The following is a 23,442-nucleotide window of genomic DNA, read 5'->3' on the forward strand; positions in this document are numbered from 1 at the left end:
TGCGTCGAGTGTACCAGGCATAATGGAGAAAATCCCTTTGCATATATTATTTTTTATAGTTCTGCTCTGCTGCTAAGAATATTACACAATGTGGACCACCAACCAATAGTGAACTTCTTCTTACTTTTGTTGTCGTCTTCTAGGGGAACCGCGTGTGGATTGTAGTAAATGGCAGCCTGGTGCCGGCCACTGTCACCTCCTGCTGCGATGGAGAAGTCCTGTTCACCAGCGATTATGGCCAGGTAAGATCACAGAATACTGGCACATGCTGATTGTCTTTATCTTTTTTTTTTTCACAATTAAGCTTTATTGAACAAAAAATTAAGTAACAGTTATAAGTTGACAAGCAGTTACATAGTTAAGTTGGTACAGATTCATAGGTTTTATACAGTGCTATAGAGTAGCAAATATTAATTGTCTAAGACATATCTGGAGCTGATTTTCTTTATCTTTATTGGTGCTATAGTAGTATGTTGTGTCCTATTAGCGTTGGACGGTAAAAGTGAGAAATTAATTGTTGTTGCATTTTTATTGGCAAGCAAGATGTATTTTCAGACAGGTCCGGATTTAAGCCAAGGCCTCGTAGGCCATGGCCTAGGGCACCACAGGAACAAGGGCGGGTGGGCAGCAGGCTATACTGGAGGGGTCACCTGGCTAACTATACTGGAGGGAGGGGGGGGGGGTCATCAGGCTATCTATATGGTAGGGTCATCTTGCTTTTATGCTAGAGGGAAGGGGGGAGGGGTCATCAGGATAGCTCTACTGGAGGGAAGGGGGGTCATCAGGCTATCTATATGGAAGGGTCATCTTGCTTTTATGCTAGAGGGAAGGGGTCATGATGGCTCTACTGGAGGGAAGGCTATCTAAACTGAAGTGGGGAAGGGACACCTGGCTACCTATAGTGGAGGGAAGGGTTATCGGGCTATCTATACTGAAGGGGGATGGCTGCTGACAGTGGCCCTGTGCGGTAAAGAGTACAAATCCGATCCGGTTTTCAGATGCAAATTTTCAAGGACACTCAATTCTCTTCCTCAGGCATAATGCTATTTTGTCGTGTCTGAAGAACATGGGGCCAGTGGGCTTGCTTCTGCAGTATGGGGAGGGTGCATACCCAGACATCTGAAGCGAAGTACCCACAGCCAGATTGATCGGGTATCTCTGCTGACAATCGTTCCGCCAGCCCATCTGGCCAATTCTATAAGCATCGTTCACATCCATCGTGTAGCCAATAATTTATGCGAAAGCGAACGATCTTGTAAACACCAAAGCGAACGATCTTGTAAACAATCAAGTCTGGAGTCTGGGGATTATAATGATTGCTTATTCAGTGATCTGACATGGCAGTCAGTCAATAGGAATGAACAGCTGGTAACACATCGTTAAACTTCTTTAAATAATTTTCATTAAACGATGTTCTGCGATATTGCAAAAACGATTGTTCTTCGTAAAAGAATTGTTGCAGAAATCTTAACAGAGTTTAGGGTCGGTCATTCGCCTGCGCACATTGCTCTTTTTGCCCATGTGCACCATATATGCGGCCCAGGTTTACTGTGTGGATAATAGGGACATTCAACAAGATGCGAATAACTGGATGTAAAAAAGTGAAACTTAAGCAAAAAAAGGGTTTAACTTACCCGGCCCCTGCAGCTGCCCTGCGCCTGCGATGGGACTGAACGATCCTCCAGTCCCCCGCCTCAATCGCAGGAGCATGATTGAGGGCATGTAGTGGCCAGCGACAGGCTCAATCAGTGAAAAAAAAACTGATCTGCGGCGGGGGACCGTGGGATTGTTTTGTCCCGGTGCGGGCACAGGGTGGCTGCTGGGGGGGGGGCTGGTAGTAGAAGTCCTGGGTAAGTTGAACTTTTTTTTTTTTTTTTTTTTCTCTTTACTTAAAGAGACACTGAAGCGAAAAAAGAATATGATATAGTGAATTGGTTGTGTACTATGAATAATTACTAGAAGATTAGCAGCAAAGAAAATATTCTCATACTTTTATTTTCAGGTATATAGTGTTTTTTCTAACGTTGCATCATTCTATAATATGTGCAGATTACACAACACTCAGCATTTAAAATGAGTCTTTCAGAGCAGTCTGTGAAGTAATGACCTCTCCTCTAACAGGAAAAGTAAATAGTCCAGGAACAGTTGAGATAATAAGTCAGATAACAGCCCTCTCCACGACTAACTTAGGGCTGGTTCAGACGGACGCTTGCGGAGCGTTTACCACAAGCGTTCGGAACGTCGCGGTAAACTCTCCCATTCAAGTGAATGGGAGCGTTTACACCGAGCTTTTGCACGCTTTTACCCGAAAGCGGCGTTCGGGTCCCGATTTTCGTTCGAGCTGCCCCTGGAAGCGACATGTAGCGTCCAGGGAGTGGCCAACCGCGACGGCTGATGTTCCCCTAGGGGAAAAAAAAACCGCGACGCATCGGAACGCGACCGAAGGCTACTGAAAGCCTGACCGCGCAGCCGCCGCAACGCTCCCAGACGCGACGCCACGCAGACGTCCGTCTGAACCAGCCCTTAGTCGGAGAGCTTAATGGCTTGTTTGCATAAAGATAACAACTGGAGTTTCTCAACTCTTCCTGTACTGGAAACAATTACACTGATGTATCTGATCTTAATGTTTTATTTCTTAGCTGTGCTACACATACAAATCATAATATCATCATTTTTTTTTCGCTTCAGTGTCTCTTTAAATTCAACCTTAACTGAGAGGGATATGGAAGTTTCCTATTAAACAATACCAGTTGCCTGGCAGCCCTGCTGATCTCTTTGGCTGCAGTAAAGGTTGAATCACACACCTGAAACAAGCATGCAGCTAATACAGTCTGACTTCAGTCAGAGCACCTGATCTGCATGCTTGTTGAGGGGCTGTGGCTAAAAGTATTAGAGGCAGAGGATCAGCAGGAGAGTCAGGCAACTGGTATTATTTTAAAAGGAAAAATCCATATCCTCTGTTTAGGTTCCCTTTTAAGTTTTACTTTAAGCCTCTTGGTATTGGATGAATGAAATGCAGCAGCTGCATTCCTGGGATTTTTTCGTAAGGGGTGTCGTGTCCTCCAGTGTAGCAGCCAACAGATGTTCCCAGATGTGTGGAATGTTCTGTGGAACGCCTGGCATTCCTCAGACAGACCCGCGTGCCAAGAGGTCACCTCATTCAGAGAGTCCTCCTCCACTTCCAGACGCAGCTCTATCCCAGGACTGACTTTCTGCTGGAGTCTGGGGACTGTAATGGGCAGGATGTGGTTACCATTCTATGAGAAAATTCAGAGGAGATGACCCCCAGCGATGGGGAAATCCTAAGCGTCAGCTGACGAGAATGAGATAAAGCGGCGATCCATCCAGAAATCTGTGTTTAACCACTTTACCCCATAGGCTTGAAGGGTTTAAATGCGCATGTTCAGGCGCGCTCACACGTGCACTTCGTGAAAATGGACATTTATATAAACATCCAATTTACACTAATGCTGCACAAATAGGACATTTATAAACTTTCATTTTGCAGGAAGTGTTTAAAGTGTAGCTGTCATCTGTTTGTTTTCCGCTAAACTAGATCGGAGTACCGCGCTTTGCACAATTAGCGGGACTCGCTGCAGATGGTTAATCAGCACCGCTACAGTAACGCGCATTAAAGGGAACGTAGGATGGGGTCTTAAAAGAAAATATGCATACCTGGGGCTTCCTCCAGCTCTCTCGTTGTCCTCAGTTGCCGCCTGGTTCGTCCGCAGCTGGCCTCGGTAAGTCGTCCAGTCGGCACAGGTACGGTCAGGCCGCACACGCTCCCACTGCTGGAAATGTTCTGCGCCTGCGCAGTAGTACGCTCCAGGCAACGGGAGCGAGGCAGGCTCGCATGCACAGTTGGCCCCAAACCAGAGGACTTTCTGGGGGCCTATTGCTGAAGAACAAGGAAGCGGAGGAGGACATTGAGGGAACGATTAGGCCAAAGGGAGATGGAGGAAGCCCCAGGTACGTAAATTTTCTTTTTAAGGCCCCATCTCAGGTTCCCTTTTAAGCAAGTATAGTAATGCACATTACTATAGCAATGCTCACATTACCCATGCGCCACAGTAATTTCGCAATGCGCAATACTCTACTGACTTAGTATCGGTAACATTGCCGTGGGCTGCCTGGAAAGTCCCTGGTTACTGGCAACATGCCCCTGATAAGATAAACGTGTGCGTGTTCAGTCCTGGTCCTACATAGAACTATGCTGTTGCTTTTTTTCTTTTATCTCACTTATGCAAATGACACTTTCTGTTCAGCTGAACTTGAGGCAGATAGCAAATCTCTTGCATAGCACAGTAAGGCTGCATTTCCACGTGCGGTGCGAAATCGCCAGGAAATCACCGCAGACGAAATCGCATGCGGGTGCGATTTTGCATGCGTTTTTTCCCGCGATTTCGCATAGGGTAGTAGGTGGGCGATTTTAACCATGTCACTGCCTTTGTAAATTAACATTACCTCCTATGCGAAATCGCGGGGAAAAACGCATGCCAAAACCGCATGCGATTTCCCTATTAGATACATTGTATGCGATTCGCTTAGCGGTGTGCGGGGAGCGAATTCTGACGGCTCTGCCTTGCAGATTTTCCCCGCACACAAAAACGCTCCGCCCAACGCACAAGTGGAAACAGGCCCATCCACTTGTATTGGCTGTGCGAATCCGCATGTGGACAACGCATGCGGATTCGCTATAGTGGAAATGAGCCCTAAAGGGTACAGATAAAAAAAAAAGGTAATTTAGTTCAAGATCGGATCATGGGAGCCATGGAACATTAAAAGACTGTTAAAAAAAACCCTCTAGCAGATCCGCAAAACGCTAGAGGTTTTTGAAGCAGGTTTCTCAGAGCGATTCTAGGCATGTTGAGGCCCCATTCACACTTGCAAAGTGCAAAACGCTAACGCTTTTCCTAGCGTTTTGCTTAGGAGTTTTTTGGCATTTAACGCAAAAAAAAATCGCCATTCACACTTGGAGATTTTTCGCGTTTAGTGCCTCTATAGCACTAAACGCGATTGCCAGAAAATCGCCTGAAAATAGTGCAGGCTACGCAAATCGCCCAAGTGAGAATGGGCCCATAGGGTGGTATTGCAGTAGCGCTTTAAAAAGCGCCAGTGCTTGAGCGTTTTGCCGAAATCGCCGGCAAAATGCTCTCGTGTGAATGGGCCCTTAACAGCCTAGCGTTTTTTGGAACGTTTTTGTGTAGCAGATTTCATATATTGTTACAGTAAAGCTGTTACTGAACAGCTTCTGTAACAAAAACACCTGGAAAACCGCTCTGATCCAGTGTTTTTCAAAACTGTTTTCCACTTATTTTATACTTAACATTGAGGCAGAAACGCCTCAGAAATCTAAAAAAAAATGCTGCAGGACCAGAGTTTGAGTTTGTGGAAAAAGCGGACCGCTCTGATGTGCACCAGCCTATTAAAATACCTTAGCCAAGCAGTTTTCAACCAGCTAGCGTTTTTAAAAACGCTCACAAACCGCTCTGGTGGCACCAGCCCTTATTTAGTTGACACAATAAAGACTAAGACAATATATTTTTAGCTTTTTAACACAAAGGAGTACGTGGGCGGTCCCTCTCGCAGGGTCGGTACTTCCTTTGGGGTAAACTTGGCAATTGCCAGGGCCCCCTAGCCGACATCCCCCCCCCCCCCCCCCCCACACACACACACGCACACACTCACTTTATTGTGGTCCCTTGCAGAGTTTTCGGCAGCAGGGGGCAACTCACCTGTCCATCCGGCGCGTATCTCCGACAGTCTGTGTGTTTACGTCTTCATCCCTACTGGTCGCGTCTTCCCTATGTTATGTAAGCAATATAATGTTATGTAATACTGACGAGAGGCACCCCTGCGAGGATGAAGACTGGTGTGCCCGCACTGAGGGAGGGTGTACGTGTTATAACACCGCCGGTGAGCTGGGCGTATGATTGCTCACCCTGCTGCCGCTCAAATTCCCGGCGGGGTAAAATACTATCCCCCTCTGAGTCTTAGCAACTCGATGGAGATGTAATTCGGGGTCTGGAGATTGCCAGAACCCTATGTCATCCCTGGGTACATTAGTGCTATAGCGGCCCCAGCTTTGGCGCTGAGTGCCAAAACCACCTGTTTCAGAGGGGAGAGAGTGCTTGCCAGACAGGTGAGTCGCTCCGCAGCTATAAACTCTGCAGGGGACCACAAATCAGTTGGGGGGACCTGGCAGCTGGCTCATGGGGGGGGGGAGGTTTGTTCGAAAAAAAATATGGGGGAAGGGAGGGTAGTTCCATGTCAATTTTGTCCAGGGCACCATCGTAGCTAGAACATGCATCATTGCCTGGAGAGCACATGGGTAGCCCCCTGTTACCTGAAGGTTACATAGGCAGCCCCACCCCCGTCGCCTGGAGGGCACTTGGGCATTACTCTACCTCTTACCCCCCCCCCCCCTCCCCGGTCGCTTGGAAGGCACATGGGCAGGCCCCCACCCAACCTTGTCCATAGGACACATGGGCAGGCATGTTGTTCAGTGGTGTAGCGGTTAATCTGCCAGCTGATTAGGATTCCCAGATGAATGGTGCTCTGTGTGCAGACAGGACAGAGATAGCTGCTGTTTGCAGTCACTTTCCCAGTAGGTGTGACTCATACATGTGGTGAGGTGACTCCTGCCCGCTGCTGTGAGGAATCTGAGGACAGCAGTCAGTTTGTCATGCTTTGCTCAGATCTTTCCTTTATGACATCATTCAGCACTTCAAAGATTTAAGAGTGAATGGGGTGAGAGGTCAGACTAGCTGACTCATTGAACCGCATTACTTTCAAGAGGCTGATTTACTAAAGGCTGAAGAACATATAGTCTGATGTCAGATCCCCTTATAATACAACCCTACCAATGTCCTGATCAGAAATCATTACCGTCATAATGCGATAACGCCTTCATTTGATCAGATCGTTGATTGGAATAGAAAACACGAGGGTGGCCATACTTCTATTCATTTTGTCCAATCGATGATTCCATCATTTGTTCAAACGTATCGATCAGACATGCTGGAAAATCACGGTCCGAAGTGGTCGATTGTGTACTTGGCTGAAACGGCGTGCAATATCCCGACGACCGACGGACCGCATCAAATGGGCAGGATGGAAAATCGATTGGGGGAGGGGCATATCATTGAATTGAACAGTTAAGCCACACCCCTGCCACACCCTGTTTACGCCCCCAGCACACCCCTAGTCACGCATACCATAAAGTTTTCATAAGAAAAATGTTGTTTTATAATCAACTCACACTGGTCCTTTCTATCCTGGTTCATTTTCCTTCATATTAAAGAGAATCTGTATTGTTAAAATCGCACAAAAGTAAACATACCAGTGTGTTAGGGGGCATCTCCTATCACCCTCTGTCACAATTTCGCCGCTCTCCGCCGCATTAAAAGTAGTCAAAAACAGTTTTAAAAAGTTTGTTTATAAACAAACAAAATGGCCACCAAAACAGGAAGTAGATTGATGTACAATATGTCCACACATAGAAAATACATCCATACACAAGCAGGCTGTATACAGCTTTCCTTTTGAATCTCAAAAGATCATTTGTGTGTTTACCTTCTGTCCCCTTCTTCTCTCATGCACTGAACATTACAGGCTTCCTGCAGACAGCTCTGCCTGTGCCTGTGTTTGTAATACTCAGTATGTGTCAGCCAGCTACTTTCACAGCCAACAGAGGAGGATTTTTATCCAGCTCTCTTCTATCACTGATAAGATAGCAGAGAAGCTGCTGGCTTATGTAAATAAAACACACACAGGAGTGTGCATAGAGGAACAGACCAGCAGGAAGAGTTGGCAGCCTTCCAGACACAGGCCGACAAGTCTGACAGGGGAAAGATACATTGATTTATTACAGAGAGGGTGATAGTACAAAGTGCTGCAGTGATTAGAATAGGTTTAGGAACTTGTAGGATGGTAGAAAAAACGTTGTAATTTTTGTTACAGAGTCACTTTAACATTTTAAAATTAGTAATATATCAATGTAAAGGATGGGAATAAAGTTTAGAGTCAATCAAACACATTTTTTTAGTAGAGAAATATATATATTTACATAGAAAGAGGGACAAAGTCCTGAAAGAGGGACAAATGAGGAGGAAAGAGGGACAGTTGGTAGCTATGCAGTATACCCAATTAATGAAAAGTGGCTGATATCATGTCGAATCAATCATTTTAGTCTATCGAGTAGGATGCAAGATATCGGTCGATCGCACAGGAATTGGCTACTGTTCACATGTCATTCGCAATACACGAACCTGATTTTTAATTATACACACAATTGATCCTAACAGAAGTCATTAAAATATAACTTTTATTAATTATTAAAATAATTTTTTCCATATTTGTTTTCATTTTATAATGCATAGAAAGACCCCAGATTAGATCTCTGGTACTGTATTGAGCATTTACACTAATACACAATTTCAGTGATCATGCTCTAAGACCTAAATCTGAGTAAGGGGCTTTTTCTTACTACATATAGTTAAAAGACCCCCCACCAATCCGACATGTTTCGACTCCTTAATTGGAGTCGTCGTCAGGGAATAAGTGCTTAGTGTAAAAGAGTTGCTAGTGCATATAGAAGGAAAAACACTATATATACATTTCAGTAAAGAAAACAAAAAAGAGAGAGCATGTGCTCTCCAGCTCTGTCAGCATTGAACTGGATGTGCTGCCTGCATTGCTTATATACTACCCTGGGGGGCGGTTTCAATCAAAGTCTACTCCACCCATTTTTATGTTTCTCCCATTGGTCAGGCTATTTGTCAATCATCCTTCCAATATTTCCATTGGTCCATATATCAGTTCCCATTAATCTCACAACAAGCGTACAAATACATCCTCAATCTCCAAACTACCTGAGTCATCTACTCACATATCCAATAATGGTTCATCCAATTTTCAGGCTTCTATGAGTGTCCTAAGTATGAAAACGCAATGTATCGTCATATCTCCCATAGACTAGCACTGCAGGGCTCTGATTGGTGGATTTTCCCACATGTGGTCGTCACATGCTGCAGGTGCCCAATCACTGTATTCCCCAGTATTGCCATGGATACAGACGCTTGCCTTTACATTTAGTTCCGGGATAATACGGAGTTTGTAGTCACTCCCATCGTCCTGCGTCATCGCAATCCTCGTATGCTGCGCTTCGCAGCGTTACCATAGATACCAGGGCACTTGCGCAGTACTTACTTGCGGGGATTGAGTGTATACATTCGCTCCTCCTACCCGCTTCTTGCTAGGGCGCATATTACTCCTCCCATTATCCTGTTACAGAGCTTGCGTTTCACTGTCGTCAGGAAATACCCTGACACGCAAGAAGCCAAAACCAGGGGGTCCGGTGACACCGAGACAACTGAGGAACAGAGAGAAGTGGGCATACAAGTCCAGACATTACAGAAACAGGGAGGAAGAGTGGTAGGAGTTACACCCGGAGAAGACTTGATGAGGATTGTAAACTTAACAGATTATCATTTGAATGAAATTGAAATCTCATTATTATCCAAAGGCTTTACGTTTGTACCTACGGCAAATTTTGATTTATTTGAAATAATAAAAGATATTAATCTGTTTGGAAGAAAGTTGGCCGTATTCAAATATATGAATTCAGAAACGATGAAAAATAAAATGGAGATGGCTCAAGAAAAACGTAATATAGAAATCCTAAATGAATTGTTAGCTGAGAATGAAACAGGAGAAATTAATCTAGGTATACCTGAGAGTAACTTAGCAGGAAAAAGTAGGTTTTGTCCTTCTATGAGTTCATATCCGTCGATTCAAATTTTCCTAGAGACTGTGGAAAAAGATCTGGAAGAATTAAGTAAGACAAAAAAGGTGGATAGAAAACAAAATCTGAGTGTGGAGGAACAAAGGGCCCTGGTAGATCTAAGTAAAAATGAGGACCTGATTTTTAAAAAATCAGATAAAGGGGGGAATGTTGTATTAATGAGAAAAGAACAATACATTGAGATGTGTATGGAAATCTTAAATAATAAAGAGAACTATGAAAGACTGGATAATAATCCAACCACTGGTTTTTATAAAGAACTAGAAACACTTCTCAATGTGGCTGTGGAGAAGAATGTTTTGAGTAAAAAAGATCAAACGTATATGCTGACAAAATATCCAACAATAGCCACATTTTATTCATTGCCTAAGATACATAAAAAAATGGAGAAGCCCCCAGGACGACCAATAATTTCTGGTAATGGATGTCTAACGGAAAAAATCAGTCAATACGTGGATCAATTCCTGAGACCTTTTGTAACTGCCCTCCCCTCATATATTCGTGATACGATGGACTTACTCAACAGACTTCAGGGAATATCAATAAATGATGAAGTATGGCTGGCGAGCCTAGATGTCGAATCTTTATACAATAATATCAAACATGAGATAGGTATTGAAGCTGTTGAGTACTTCCTAAAAACTCGAAGTATCCATCTTAAAGAACATTCCCAACTAATTATTGAACTTCTGTCCTTTGTCTTAACTCACAATTACTTCCTCTTTCAAAATAAATTCTATATACAGAGGAGGGGATGTGCGATGGGGACATCATGTGCCCCGTCGTACGCAAATATCTTCCTTGGTTGGTGGGAGGACACCATTGTGTTTTCAGAGGACTTGGCGTTCTACACATCGCATGTCCTGTTCTGGGGCCGTTTCATAGATGACGTGTTCATTCTGTGGAACGGCCCCAGGAATCTATTTGTGGACTTTGTACAACTTTTGAACCGTAACCAGATCGGGATGTTTTTCACATATGAGATTGAGAGGGATTCTCTAAGTTTCCTAGATGTACAGATCACAAGAACAGGACTCGGCAAATTGGAAACTAAAATATTTAGAAAACCAACCTCTACAAATTCCCTGTTAGCCTGGAATAGCCATCACCCCGTCCCCCTAAAAAAGGGAATTCCTAAAGGACAGTATTTTAGAGCACGAAGAAATTGCTCAAGTGATCAAAGTTTTGATGAAGACTGTATTACGTTACAGAAAAGATTTAGTGATAGAGGATACCCTGATTATGTGATAAGGGAGGCACAGAGAAGGGCACAGGAAACAGAAAGAGAGGAGTTGTTGGTTCCTAGACAGAAGAAGATTTGTACAAATGAAGACGCGATGCGAATTATAAGTACCTTCTCGTTACAATCAGAAGAAATTAAGAAAATTGTGAGTCGACATTGGTCGATCCTTCAATTAGATCCACAGTTAAAAGGGATACTTCCAAAAACACCTAACTTCACATATAGGAGAGGAAAAAATATTGGAGATGAATTGGTACACTCTTTCTTACCAGTCTCAAAAAAGAACATAAAAAAAACCTGGCTTGATAGACCTCTGAAGGGGATGTTTAGATGCGGCCACTGTAAGGCATGTCCCAATGTAAATGTATGTAAAGAATTCGTGGCCCCCAAAAATGAGAGTATACGAAATCCTTGATTTTTTTAACTGTGAAACCGAGGGGGTCATATATGCAATAGAATGTCCATGTCATCTGACATATATAGGAGAGACAACTAGACAAGTGAAACAAAGAATTCTAGAACATATCGGGAATATACGAAATCCAAAAGATACGCCGGTGTCAAGGCATTTTAGGGAATTTCATGGAGGTGACACCTCATGCCTTAAATTTTATGTCATTCAGCAGTGGAAAATGGGACCCAGAGGGGGAAACCTGGACCTTAAGTTGCGCCAATTGGAAGCAAAATGGATTTACCGTATGGGGACTTTAAGTCCAGGAGGATTGAATGAAGGGTTTACATATACCCCATTTATTTAATAAGTGATACACAAACTGGTGTGCAGTACACCCTAATCTCTAGAATTTACTAACTTAAATAAAGATAACTACCATGTAAGGACATCTTATAAATATGATATTAAATCTGTAGCCTCCACATGAAAGAACATTACCTTATGAATATTAAGATATTACATTTATAGATCTTATATCATTCACTTATAAAAAATATATATAAAAAATGATTAAAAATGTGATACCTTACCCCTCAGAATTAATGAGTGTACTGGATCAATGTGAGCTATGATGATAAATCTCCCTTGTACCAGTAATTTATAATCTATATGTAGTAAACTGAAGGGGATAATATAAAATACAATCATGTATCTAAACAAAGTAAGTGAATAATTATATAAGCGAATTAACTTATGTAAAAGAAGATAGGTTTCTGGTTCTGTTTATAAATCTATCTGTTAATGGTTATGAGGAAGAAGATGACAACTTGCGTGTCAGGGTATTTCCTGACGACAGTGAAACGCAAGCTCTGTAACAGGATAATGGGAGGAGTAATATGCGCCCTAGCAAGAAGCGGGTAGGAGGAGCGAATGTATACACTCAATCCCCGCAAGTAAGTACTGCGCAAGTGCCCTGGTATCTATGGTAACGCTGCGAAGCGCAGCATACGAGGATTGCGATGACGCAGGACGATGGGAGTGACTACAAACTCCGTATTATCCCGGAACTAAATGTAAAGGCAAGCGTCTGTATCCATGGCAATACTGGGGAATACAGTGATTGGGCACCTGCAGCATGTGACGACCACATGTGGGAAAATCCACCAATCAGAGCCCTGCAGTGCTAGTCTATGGGAGATATGACGATACATTGCGTTTTCATACTTAGGACACTCATAGAAGCCTGAAAATTGGATGAACCATTATTGGATATGTGAGTAGGTGACTCAGGTAGTTTGGAGATTGAGGATGTATTTGTACGCTTGTTGTGAGATTAATGGGAACTGATATATGGACCAATGGAAATATTGGAAGGATGATTGACAAATAGCCTGACCAATGGGAGAAACATAAAAATGGGTGGAGTAGACTTTGATTGAAACCGCCCCCCAGGGTAGTATATAAGCAATGCAGGCAGCACATCCAGTTCAATGCTGACAGAGCTGGAGAGCACATGCTCTCTCTTTTTTGTTTTCTTTACTGAAATGTATATATAGTGTTTTTCCTTCTATATGCACTAGCAACTCTTTTACACTAAGCACTTATTCCCTGACGACGACTCCAATTAAGGAGTCGAAACATGTCGGATTGGTGGGGGGTCTTTTAACTATATGTAGTAAGAAAAAGCACCTTACTCAGATTTAGGTCTTAGAGCATGATCACTGAAATTGTGTATTAGTGTAAATGCTCAATACAGTACCAGAGATCTAATCTGGGGTCTTTCTATGCATTATAAAATGAAAACAAATATGGAAAAAATTATTTTAATAATTAATTAATAAAAGTTATATTTTAATGACTTCTGTTAGGATCAATTGTGTGTATAACACATGTCATTCGATCAACTCTGAATCAATTTTTGCATTCAGAGTATGGAGACACAACATCAGTCAGATGGATTAGTGATGGCTATATGCATAGGATATCGCTTGTAGTGTGTGGGCTACTAGTCGATCCACTTTCCATCAACCATACTACATCCATACTGTTGATCACCCAATAAAGTCGATCGTTGTGTTGTTTTGAATCAGAATTGCTAGATGTATGGCTACCTCAAGGGTTAAAGTAGACCTGCACGGGACAGAAGGAAAACAGAGACTTGCACCCTGTATGTATTGAGTGTTTAGGCTGTCTAATTCTCCCTCATCTGTGACTAATCACAACTGTAATTTTATCTCTCAGCTGTGTCAGCTCTGGAATCTCTTCTGCCAGGGCAGAGCAGTTAATTTGTAAACATAGGATGTTAACAATATGTCTGATTCCATGAAAGCGGGAAGTAGACACACTGCAGATTTATTGTAGGCTTTGCATTAGCTCTAACATAGAAATGTTTTTGTTTATACATTATGATGCTGTTGCTTATCTTTTGCAGCAGAGAGGAAGTTCTGAATTCAGGTCCGCTTTAGGGGGGACATTGAGCTTGTGAACAAGGTTTTAGCCACTGTGCTTCTATCTATGTAGCTCTAGTCTTTGCTGCAGTGTAAACTCACTGAAGCCTTCTTATAAAAAGATTCGATTCACGAAAGAGGAACAGGGAAGCTGGGAACACAGCACAATAGTAAATTGGTATCTTTCAGTTCCTGTTCGGGGGGAAGCGTTTCCCCTCGCCTGTGCGCGGCAGAATATTTAGGGAAGGAGGTTCTGAAAGATGCTTTCTCTGTCACACAATCGTTCTCGTTTACAGGTTAATGAACTAATGGAGCATAACACCAGGGTATGTGCTGGTGGATTGTGGGTAATTTCCTACAAACAAGCAGCTCCACAGCTTGACGTGTCAGCGACAATGAAATCATCCTAAAGTGCGCCGTTTAGCCCATGGAAAGAATATTACCTGATCCTGAGACAGATCAAAGAGAATGAGAATAGCCGAGCTCAGGGGGCCGCGTGATATTTATCTTCACAAAACCCTGCAAGGCCGTCTGACGAGAGACGAGGATCTGTTACAGTACATCAATGAAATTAGGGAGAAAAAAAACAAATCTCTAAAGAGCCTCTTTTGAAAGAGGGTGTGTGTGTGTGTGTGTGTGTTGTAAGGTGTGTGTGTGTGTGTTGTAAGGTGTGTGTGTGTGTGTTGTAAGGTGTGTGTGTGTGTGTGTGTGTGTGTGTGTGTGTGTGTGTGTGTGTTTTAAGGTGTGTGTGTTGTGTTGTAAGGTGTGTGTGTGTTGTAAGGTGTGTGTGTGTGTGTGTTGTAAGGTGTGTGTGTGTGTGTTGTAAGGTGTGTGTGTGTGTGTGTGTGTGTGTGTGTGTGTGTGTGTGTGTGTGTGTGTGTTGTAAGGTGTATGTGTGTGTGTGTGTGTGTGTTGTAAGGTGTGTGTGTGTGTTGTAAGGTGTATGTGTGTGTTGTAAGGTGTGTGTGTGTGTGTGTGTGTGTGTGTGTGTGTGTGTTGTAAGGTGTGTGTGTGTGTGTGTGTGTGTGTGTTGTAAGGTGTGTGTGTGTGTGTGTTGTAAGGTGTGTGTGTGTGTGTGTGTTGTAAGGTGTGTGTGTGTGTGTGTGTGTGTTGTAAGGTGTGTGTGTGTGTGTGTGTGTGTGTGTGTGTGTTGTAAGGTGTGTGTGTGTGTGTGTGTGTTGTAAGGGGTGTGTGTGTGTGTGTGTGTTGTAAGGGGTGTGTGTGTGTGTGTGTGTTGTAAGGGGTGTGTGTGGTATAGGTAGGTGTGTTTGTGTGTGTGTGTGTGGGGGGGGGGGGGGTATAGGTGTGTGTGTGGGTATAGGTGTGTGTGTGTGGGGTATAGGTGTGTGTGTGTGTGGGGGGGGGGGGGGTATAGGTAGGTGTGTGTGTGGGGGTATAGGTGTGTGTGTGGGGGGGGGGGTATAGGTGTGTGTGTGGGGGGGGGTATAGGTGTGTGTGTGTGTATGGGATGTAAGGTGTGTGTGGGGGGGGTATAGGTGTGTGTGAGTGGAGGGGGTATAGGGGTGTGTGTGTGTGGGGTATAGGTGTGTGTGTGTGTGTGTGGGGGGGGGGTATAGGTAGGTGTGTGTGTGGGGGTATAGGTGTGTGTGTGTGTGGGGGGGGGGGGGTATAGGTGTGTGTGTGTGTGTATGGGATGTAAGGTGTGTGTGTGTATGTATGGGATGTAAGGTGTGTGTGTGTGTGTGTGTGTGTGTGTTGTAAGGTGTGTGTGTGTGTGTGTGTTGTAAGGGGTGTGTGTGTGTGTGTGTGTTGTAAGGGGTGTGTGTGTGTGTGTGTGTTGTAAGGTGTGTGTGTGGTATAGGTAGGTGTGTTTGTGTGTGTGTGTGTGGGGGGGGGGGGGTATAGGTGTGTGTGTGGGTATAGGTGTGTGTGTGTGGGGTATAGGTGTGTGTGTGTGTGTGTGGGGGGGGGGGGGGTATAGGTAGGTGTGTGTGTGGGGGTATAGGTGTGTGTGTGGGGGGGGGGGTATAGGTGTGTGTGTGGGGGGGGGGTATAGGTGTGTGTGTGTGTATGGGATGTAAGGTGTGTGTGGGGGGGGTATAGGTGTGTGTGAGTGGAGGGGGTATAGGGGTGTGTGTGTGTGGGGTATAGGTGTGTGTGTGTGTGTGGGGGGGGGGGTATAGGTAGGTGTGTGTGTGGGGGTATAGGTGTGTGTGTGTGTGTGGGGGGGGGGGGGTATAGGTGTGTGTGTGTGTATGGGATGTAAGGTGTGTGTGTGTATGTATGGGATGTAAGGTGTGTGTGTGTGTGTGTGTGTGTGTGTGTGTGTGTGTGTGTATGGGATGTAAGGTGTGTGTGTGTGTGTATGTATGGGATGTAAGGTGTGTGCGTGTGTGTGTGTGTAATGTAAGGCTGATTAAGTATTTTGTACTTGATGACTCAGAATAATTGGCTTTTATTTGCCCAATTCAGAGGTGCTGTTGGTTTTTTTGCACATTTTTTTTTTCGAGTTGCTTCACAAAATTTTAGCCTACTGGCACTGGCGCATATGTGAAGTGTGCTGAGGTGTTGTGTGGTACTGGCGCTCACCGTGACTGGAGGAGGCCAGGAGTCGAGCCGGTGGAGAGGTGAGAATTCAAAACTTGGAGCACTTGGTGGAGGGATGAAATGACACCCTACACTTGGGAGGCGGTCCGGCAGGTGGTGATGAGAAGGTGATTTCTGAAAATCGCTGTGCAGTGTATGGGCAGGCAACAGATCCCTCTCTGATCATGGTGATAAAGTATTAGTATTGGCTAAGCAATTTACCTCATGCTGTCCTTAAATAAGGATTCTGTCCTTAAGTTAAGGAGTGATTTCTAAATTTAAAGTTTCAATCCTTAAGATAAAGACAGAATTTAAGCACTGAGTCTGTAGATGATGACCACCATCATACCTGCAAAAAATGCTCCGCTCCAAAATGCCAAATGCCACAGCTGCCACCAGGCCTTACATGTATGTTGCTGGACACCCACTTCCTCAGAGACCATATCTGAGGAAGCTGGTGTCATGCAACACACGTGTAAGGCCCAGAGTTGGATGTGGTGGGTTCAGAGTGGGGCGTTTTTGCAGGTATGATGGTGGTCACCATCTACATACTTGCTCAGTGCTCGGATCCTACTAGATAGTGAGATACATCGGGGGAGATATTTGGAATGTCACTATTCCTGTATAGCAGCCTTGTCTGCTGCCTGCCTCTACCTTAGTCTGATAATCATCTGTGCCTTGTCTGCTGCCTGCCTCAACCGTAGTCTGATAACCGGCTCTGCCTTGTCTGCTGCCTGCCTCGACCTTAGTCTGATTACTGACTCTGCTTTGCCTGCTGCCTGCCTTGTCCTGTTATTTCTCTCCTCAGTCACTTGTAGATAAGCAGTCCGCTGCCCGCTATGGGTAGTGAGCCATTGACTTTGGGAAATGTTCTGGTGAAGACCTGTAAACACTTAGGCCCCAAGTACTGTTATCTAATTATTGAAGTGTTCTGTAATGCTGGGAATACACGGTTCGTTTTTGCCTTCGTTTAAACCTTCGATTCGTTCGGTAAACAAATCGAGTGTTGAAAACGTATGTGAAAATAGTCATAATCTCATTATAGTTTCGATTAATAGACCCCAAAAACGAACGACTAGTGATCGAACATGTTTGATATTATCTCTCTTTATCCATCTAATCGAGCCATTGGTAGGCTTGATGGCTGTTCAGATCGATTATATATTCGTTTATGCTAGTCCGTCCCTGTAAAAAGGGATTTTCGTTTCGTTTCTTTGCAGCCTTCGATCATTGGAAAAACGAAACCATCAGAATCGAAAAAAAAAACGAAACCGTGGGTGGTGATATTAACCGTATGACCGATTATTTCGGGATCGAAAAGGACAAAAGGCACAATCGAAACGAAGGTTTAAACGAAGGCAAAAACGAACCGTGTATTCCCAGCATTAGTGTGTAACATGGCATTACTGCACTGTTCACTCTCCCGCAGCAGGAGATAAACAGGTTTTCCGCGCCGAGGTATAATAAGCCATTGGCATGTTTAACGCTCCTAAGCACAGTATTTTCAGATGAGAGCAGGAGTAAATAGACCAGGATAATGAGTTTCCTGCAGGAAGTGCTGGGACCAGGGGACAGGCTGCTTCACTGACTGGGACATGGCTGACCACACTCTGTAGATTTATTCACTGGAAGGGACTAATTGATGCGCTTCTGACTCATCTTTAGAGACTGCTCAGGATTCACATTGTACAATTAGATTTATGGAGCTGCTGGTAATGACAACAGCAATATATGTCTGTGGAGAGCTATAAAAGGGGCCCTGAGGGCATTGTCTGATCTCCAGACTGAAGCTGCTGCAGTATATACAAACATTGTGTCACTGAGAATGCAGACTGTCTAGTCACTAGTGACCAGTGATCTCAATGAGACTGCAGCCTATCCATTCACTAGAGACCAGTGACATCTCTGAAAATGCAGCCTATCCATTCACTAGAAACGAACGACATCACTGAGACTTCAGCCTATCGAGTCACCAAAGACCAGTGACATCACTGAGAATGCAGCCTATCCATTCACTAGAGACCAGTGACATCACTGAGAATGCAGCCTATCCATTCACTAGAGACCAGTGACATCACTGAGAATGCAGCCTATCCATTCACTAGAGACCAGTGACATCTCTGAAAATGCAGCCTATCCATTCACTAGAAACGAGCGACATCACTGAGAATGCAGCCTGTCCATTCACTAGAGACCAGTGATCTCAATGAGACTGCAGCCTAGCCATTCACTACAGACCAGTGACATCACTGAGAATGCAGCCTATCCATTCACTAGAAACGAGCGACATCACTGAGAATACAGCCTGTCCATTCACTAGAGACCAGTGACATGACTGAGAATGCAGCCTATCCATTCACTAGAGACCAGTGACCTCTCTGAGAACTCAGCCTATTCATTCACTAGAGACCAGTGACCTCTCTGAGAATGCAGCCTATCCATGCACTAGAGACCAGTGACATCACTGAGAATGTAGCCTATCCATTCACTAGAGACCAGTGACATCACTGAGAATAGTGCCTAGCTTGACGATTTGGCATCTGTTTGTGAGGAAGTCTTCGATCCACAGCAGCCTATGCTCCAATGGAGACCAGGCATATGGTCAGGTGGGTCAGCAGGAGGGCAGTAAGACTATATACAATGCAGCTTTACATTCATCTCAAACATACTGTATTCCAAAGACGGTCAGGATTGGGGGTTCTCTGGGAGTCTGGAGAGACCGTTTCCTAAGAAGAGAGACGTTTGAAGCAAATGTGTGTAGGGCGGATGTGAGTTTTTTTTTGTTTGTTTGTTTGTTTTTTTGTAGTGGATGAAAGTGGCAAGTTTACATAATCTCACTTTCTCAGTTCTATTTAGTAGTCAGCAGTTCACAAGATTTCACCATTGCTCAATGTTCCCATGAATGGCGCCCACCCAGTGCACGGCTTTCCAATCATTTTGTACTGACTTCCCCTTTCACTTCTCTATTGTAGCCACTGTGGCTGTCAGCATTTTCCCAACAGTACGTTATTAAACTAATAAAGACCTTTTCCTGCCCTTATGGGACACTTCATTGTGTTATACGAGAACTAGAAGCCTTCAGTGTACAGTCATTTATTAGCCCCTTCATTCACTTGTAATTCATGTTGTGTCCTTAAAGAGAAACTCTGACCAAGAATTGAACCTTGCTGCATTGTGGGAAATAGCGGTTTACAGCTGTTTCCAACTGCCAAAAAAGCATGCAGCAGCTACATCACCTGCCAACAGTAAAAATGTCACCATGTAATAAATGTCAGAATGTAAATCAGGGATTTAAAAGATTTTACAACGGGCAAGCACTGACTAAATCATTTATACATAATTATTGTAAAAATGAAGCACTTTTTTATTATAATATTTTCACTGGAGTTCCTCTTATGGGGTAAATACAGCAACCATTAAAATGCAGTTTCAGATAGTCTGTGATGAGATAAATATTAAACACTTTTCTGTTCTTCACGGCTCTGTTGATCTAATTATGAAAGATTAAAAAAAAACAAAAAACCTTTCTGTAATCCATTTATTGCGAACGGTCGGAACCCAAACAGAAAAGTGTCAGTGACCAGCCATTTAACAGCAAAGACACTGCAATAACATTGGTGCTACTGTATATGTATCAGTCACATGACATAGTCTGTCCCCACTGGCACCACCCCTGCTGACATATCCTCCAGTCACATGAGCAGTGGCTTCACCCCTGCTTATAAATCCAACAGTCACATGAGTGTCTCGTCCATCAATTACTCCACCCCTGCATTCATACCAGCCAACTGAGCTGCTCTGATGAGTAACTCCACAGCTGTCTATAAATCCAGCGGTCACACAAGTGTCTCGGCCATCAGTGACGTCACCCCTGCTTTCATACCTGCCTATATATGCAGTAGTAACAAGAGCTGATTGAACATTAGTGACTCCACCCCTATATCATACCAGTCACCTCAGCTGCTCTGACACTAGTAGTTCTCTGCCAATGTCTATAAATCCAGAAGTCACTCAAGTGTCTTGGCCATCAGTGACTTCACCCCTAGATTCATACCAGTCACAAGCTGCACTGACGTGAGTGACTCCACCCCTGCCTATATATCTAGCAGTCACATGAGCCAATCGGCCATCAGTGACTCCACCCCTGCTTTCATACCAACACCACCTGACCTGCTCTGACGTGAGTGGCTCCTCTATATCCAGTAGTATCATGGGCTTCTCTGACGTCAGTGCCTCCACCCCTGCCTATACATCCAGTAGTCATAGTCCACAGTGAAAAGTTATAGTATAATCCTCATTTTCGTTGTTAACCACTTCTTTAAATAGTCATAGTAAAGGAGAACTGAGATTGCCAATAACAGAAGCTGTGAAGTGCTGATCGAGTACGAAGTGCCTCATTTCACACTTGAAGTGTGCCACTTAGAATACACCATATTCCCTATAGACAGATTTCTGACAGTTGTCAGTAAAAATGCAGAGAATTCTGAGTTGATGCAAATGTATGCAGCTTGAAAATAGACCAATCAAATTCCACCTTGGCATAATTCGATTTACATAAATATGCATAATACATTTGCATAATCCTGCATCAATTCAGAATTCTTTGCATCTCATTATTACCCATCTCTAGTTGTCAGATATACAAAGTACAATTCAAGTGCCCTAAAGACACAGAGGCTGCCAGATAAATGTTTGAGTAGAAACAAAAAGGAAAAAAGGAAAGACAAGAACCTAAGTATCAAATCTGTTTCTAAAAAATAACCCAAATTCAATACTTTGCATTGTACTGCCTGGACTCATGTCTCGCCAGTTCTATGTAATACAAATACTTTAATCAGTGTGTGACGGCTGGAGTGGGAGGGAAGGAGTGTGAAGCACTGTGGTGTCTCAGCCTTGGGTGCTGGAGGACCTTGTCCCGGCTCTGACTCTATATCAGTGTTTCTCAACATTGTATTGGTATGTATCCCTTTTAAATCCCTGTACTCACCAAATACCCCCTAGCACAGTTAACATTATCACAAGTACCCCTTGACATATTTATATTTAATCGATTGGTTCTAAACAGTTTCCAAGCATTTACTATTGCTTTTAATTGGCTAAAATACTAATTTGGTATTTTTTAAAAGACTTATCATTTTCTAAAACTCAATTTTTTGTTCGTGGTAAAGTTTATCAAGCAGAGTACCCCCTGGAACCATCAGAAGTACCCCCTGGAGTACGCGTACCACATGTTGAGAACCTAGGCTCTATACAACACCAACATCTTCCACAGCGCTGTAGAAATACGAAATAAGGTCACTCTCGGATTTCTTGGTACCCCCTCCCCACTTCCCTACTCCAACGCACACTATACTAGCAGCAGGGCTACTGGGCGTTAGATGAAGCTGCCTCCTCTACTAACTACCTGTTGGATTGAGGACTACAGGTCTCATGATTCTTAGCTGTGGTTGTAGGGCTGTTCATACATTATTATTATTATTATTATTATTATTATTATTATTATTATTATTTAGTATTTATATAGCGCCGACATATTACGCAGCGCTGAATAACTACATATGCTGGTGGCGCCTGGTTTGTAGTTTTGCTGGTCATCAAGTGACACAAAGGAAGATAAAATGTGTCCTATTGAAGGAATCCAGTGCAGGCGGGGAGGAGACGCAGGCCGATCTCCCAGGCCTCGCTGTATCTGGGGATTATCACACAGAGTTCCCTGACCCCATGAGATGCTTCTGTCCTCACATATGGGGGACTGGATTCTTTGCTTGTCATTCTGTGAATCATTTACTATCAAGGGGGGAGGAATGTGGGGAAGAATCAATGGAGACTGTACAATGTTTCCTTTTTACTGTAAACATTTTCCTAGTGGAATTTCCTCCTTTTATGGATTAACTGCTCAGCATGAATAGTACAGAATATCAGGTTTTGTGCAGATGATATTTGATCGTGAGCTGCAGCAGCAATTACAGTGAAGACTTCATTTATATTAGTGATTTAAAAAAAATCCAATATAGGGGCCAAGTGGTTATCCAAGATTGTAGACTGGAATCAAATAGTGACAAAAATTCACTATTAAAACTCATACTTTGGTCCTGTAACGAGAAGACCAGATTATTTGGAGTATTCTTTGATGCTTGGAGGGCAAAAGACGAAGAGGAAGAGAGAGGCTGAGATGGATAGACAGCATATGTGACGCTATGAACATGCCTATGCAACAGCTGAAAGAAGCAGTGATTGGCAGAGACAGTACATATGGTCATGAAGAGTCAGTCAACTGAATGAATAAGGGTGGGGGAAATAATACTGAATGCCCATAGGATACATTGGTCAGAGCTTTCAAAGGTTACAATTAAAGGATACCCGAAGTGACATGTGACATGATGAGATAGACATGGGTGTATGTACAGTGCCTAGCACACAAAGAACTATGCTGTGTTACTTTTTTTCTTTCTCTGCCTGAAAGAGTTAAATATCAGGTGTGTAAGTGGCTGACTCAGTCCTGACTCAGACAGGAAGTGACTACAGTGTGACCCTCACTGATAAGAAATTCCCCTTTTTATCTTTCTTGCTCTCAGAAGCCATTTTCTGCTAGGAAAGTGGTTTATAGTTGTAATTTCTTATCAGTGAGGATCACACTGTAGTCACTTCCTGTCTGAGTTAGGACTGAGTCAGCCACTTACATACCTGATATTTAACTCTTTCAGGCAGAGAAAGAAAAAAAGGAACACAGCATAGTTATTTATGCGCTAGGCACTGTACATACACATGTCTATCTCATCATGTCACATGTCACTTCGGGTATCCTTTAAGGCCCATACCCACCTCACGATATTTCAGATGGTTTTCCAGACGACCGGCGTTTTTTTTTTTTTTTAATCTGAGCGACGAGCGGTTGTTTCTGTGATCTCGTGATGTGACTGGAGGCGCAGGATCACGTGAACTTCGCTTAGCGTTGCGCTGCGATAACCATCATTTCCCCTCTTGCAGAAATATAACTTTTGTTGTG

General features: G+C 43.6%; 1 protein-coding gene across 1 annotated transcript in view; it reads left to right on the forward strand.

Moving 5' to 3' along the window:
- The window catches only part of LOC137526177 (unconventional myosin-X-like), a 201,546-nt gene that overhangs the window by 62,043 nt on the left and 116,061 nt on the right, over positions 1–23,442 (forward strand). The window contains exon 2 of the mRNA XM_068247397.1: positions 144–242. Coding sequence (XP_068103498.1) covers positions 144–242 — 99 coding nt within the window. The remainder of the gene's footprint in view (positions 1–143; positions 243–23,442) is intronic.

This window comes from Hyperolius riggenbachi, chromosome 7 (genome assembly GCF_040937935.1).
Source record: "Hyperolius riggenbachi isolate aHypRig1 chromosome 7, aHypRig1.pri, whole genome shotgun sequence".
NCBI lineage: Eukaryota > Metazoa > Chordata > Amphibia > Anura > Hyperoliidae > Hyperolius > Hyperolius riggenbachi.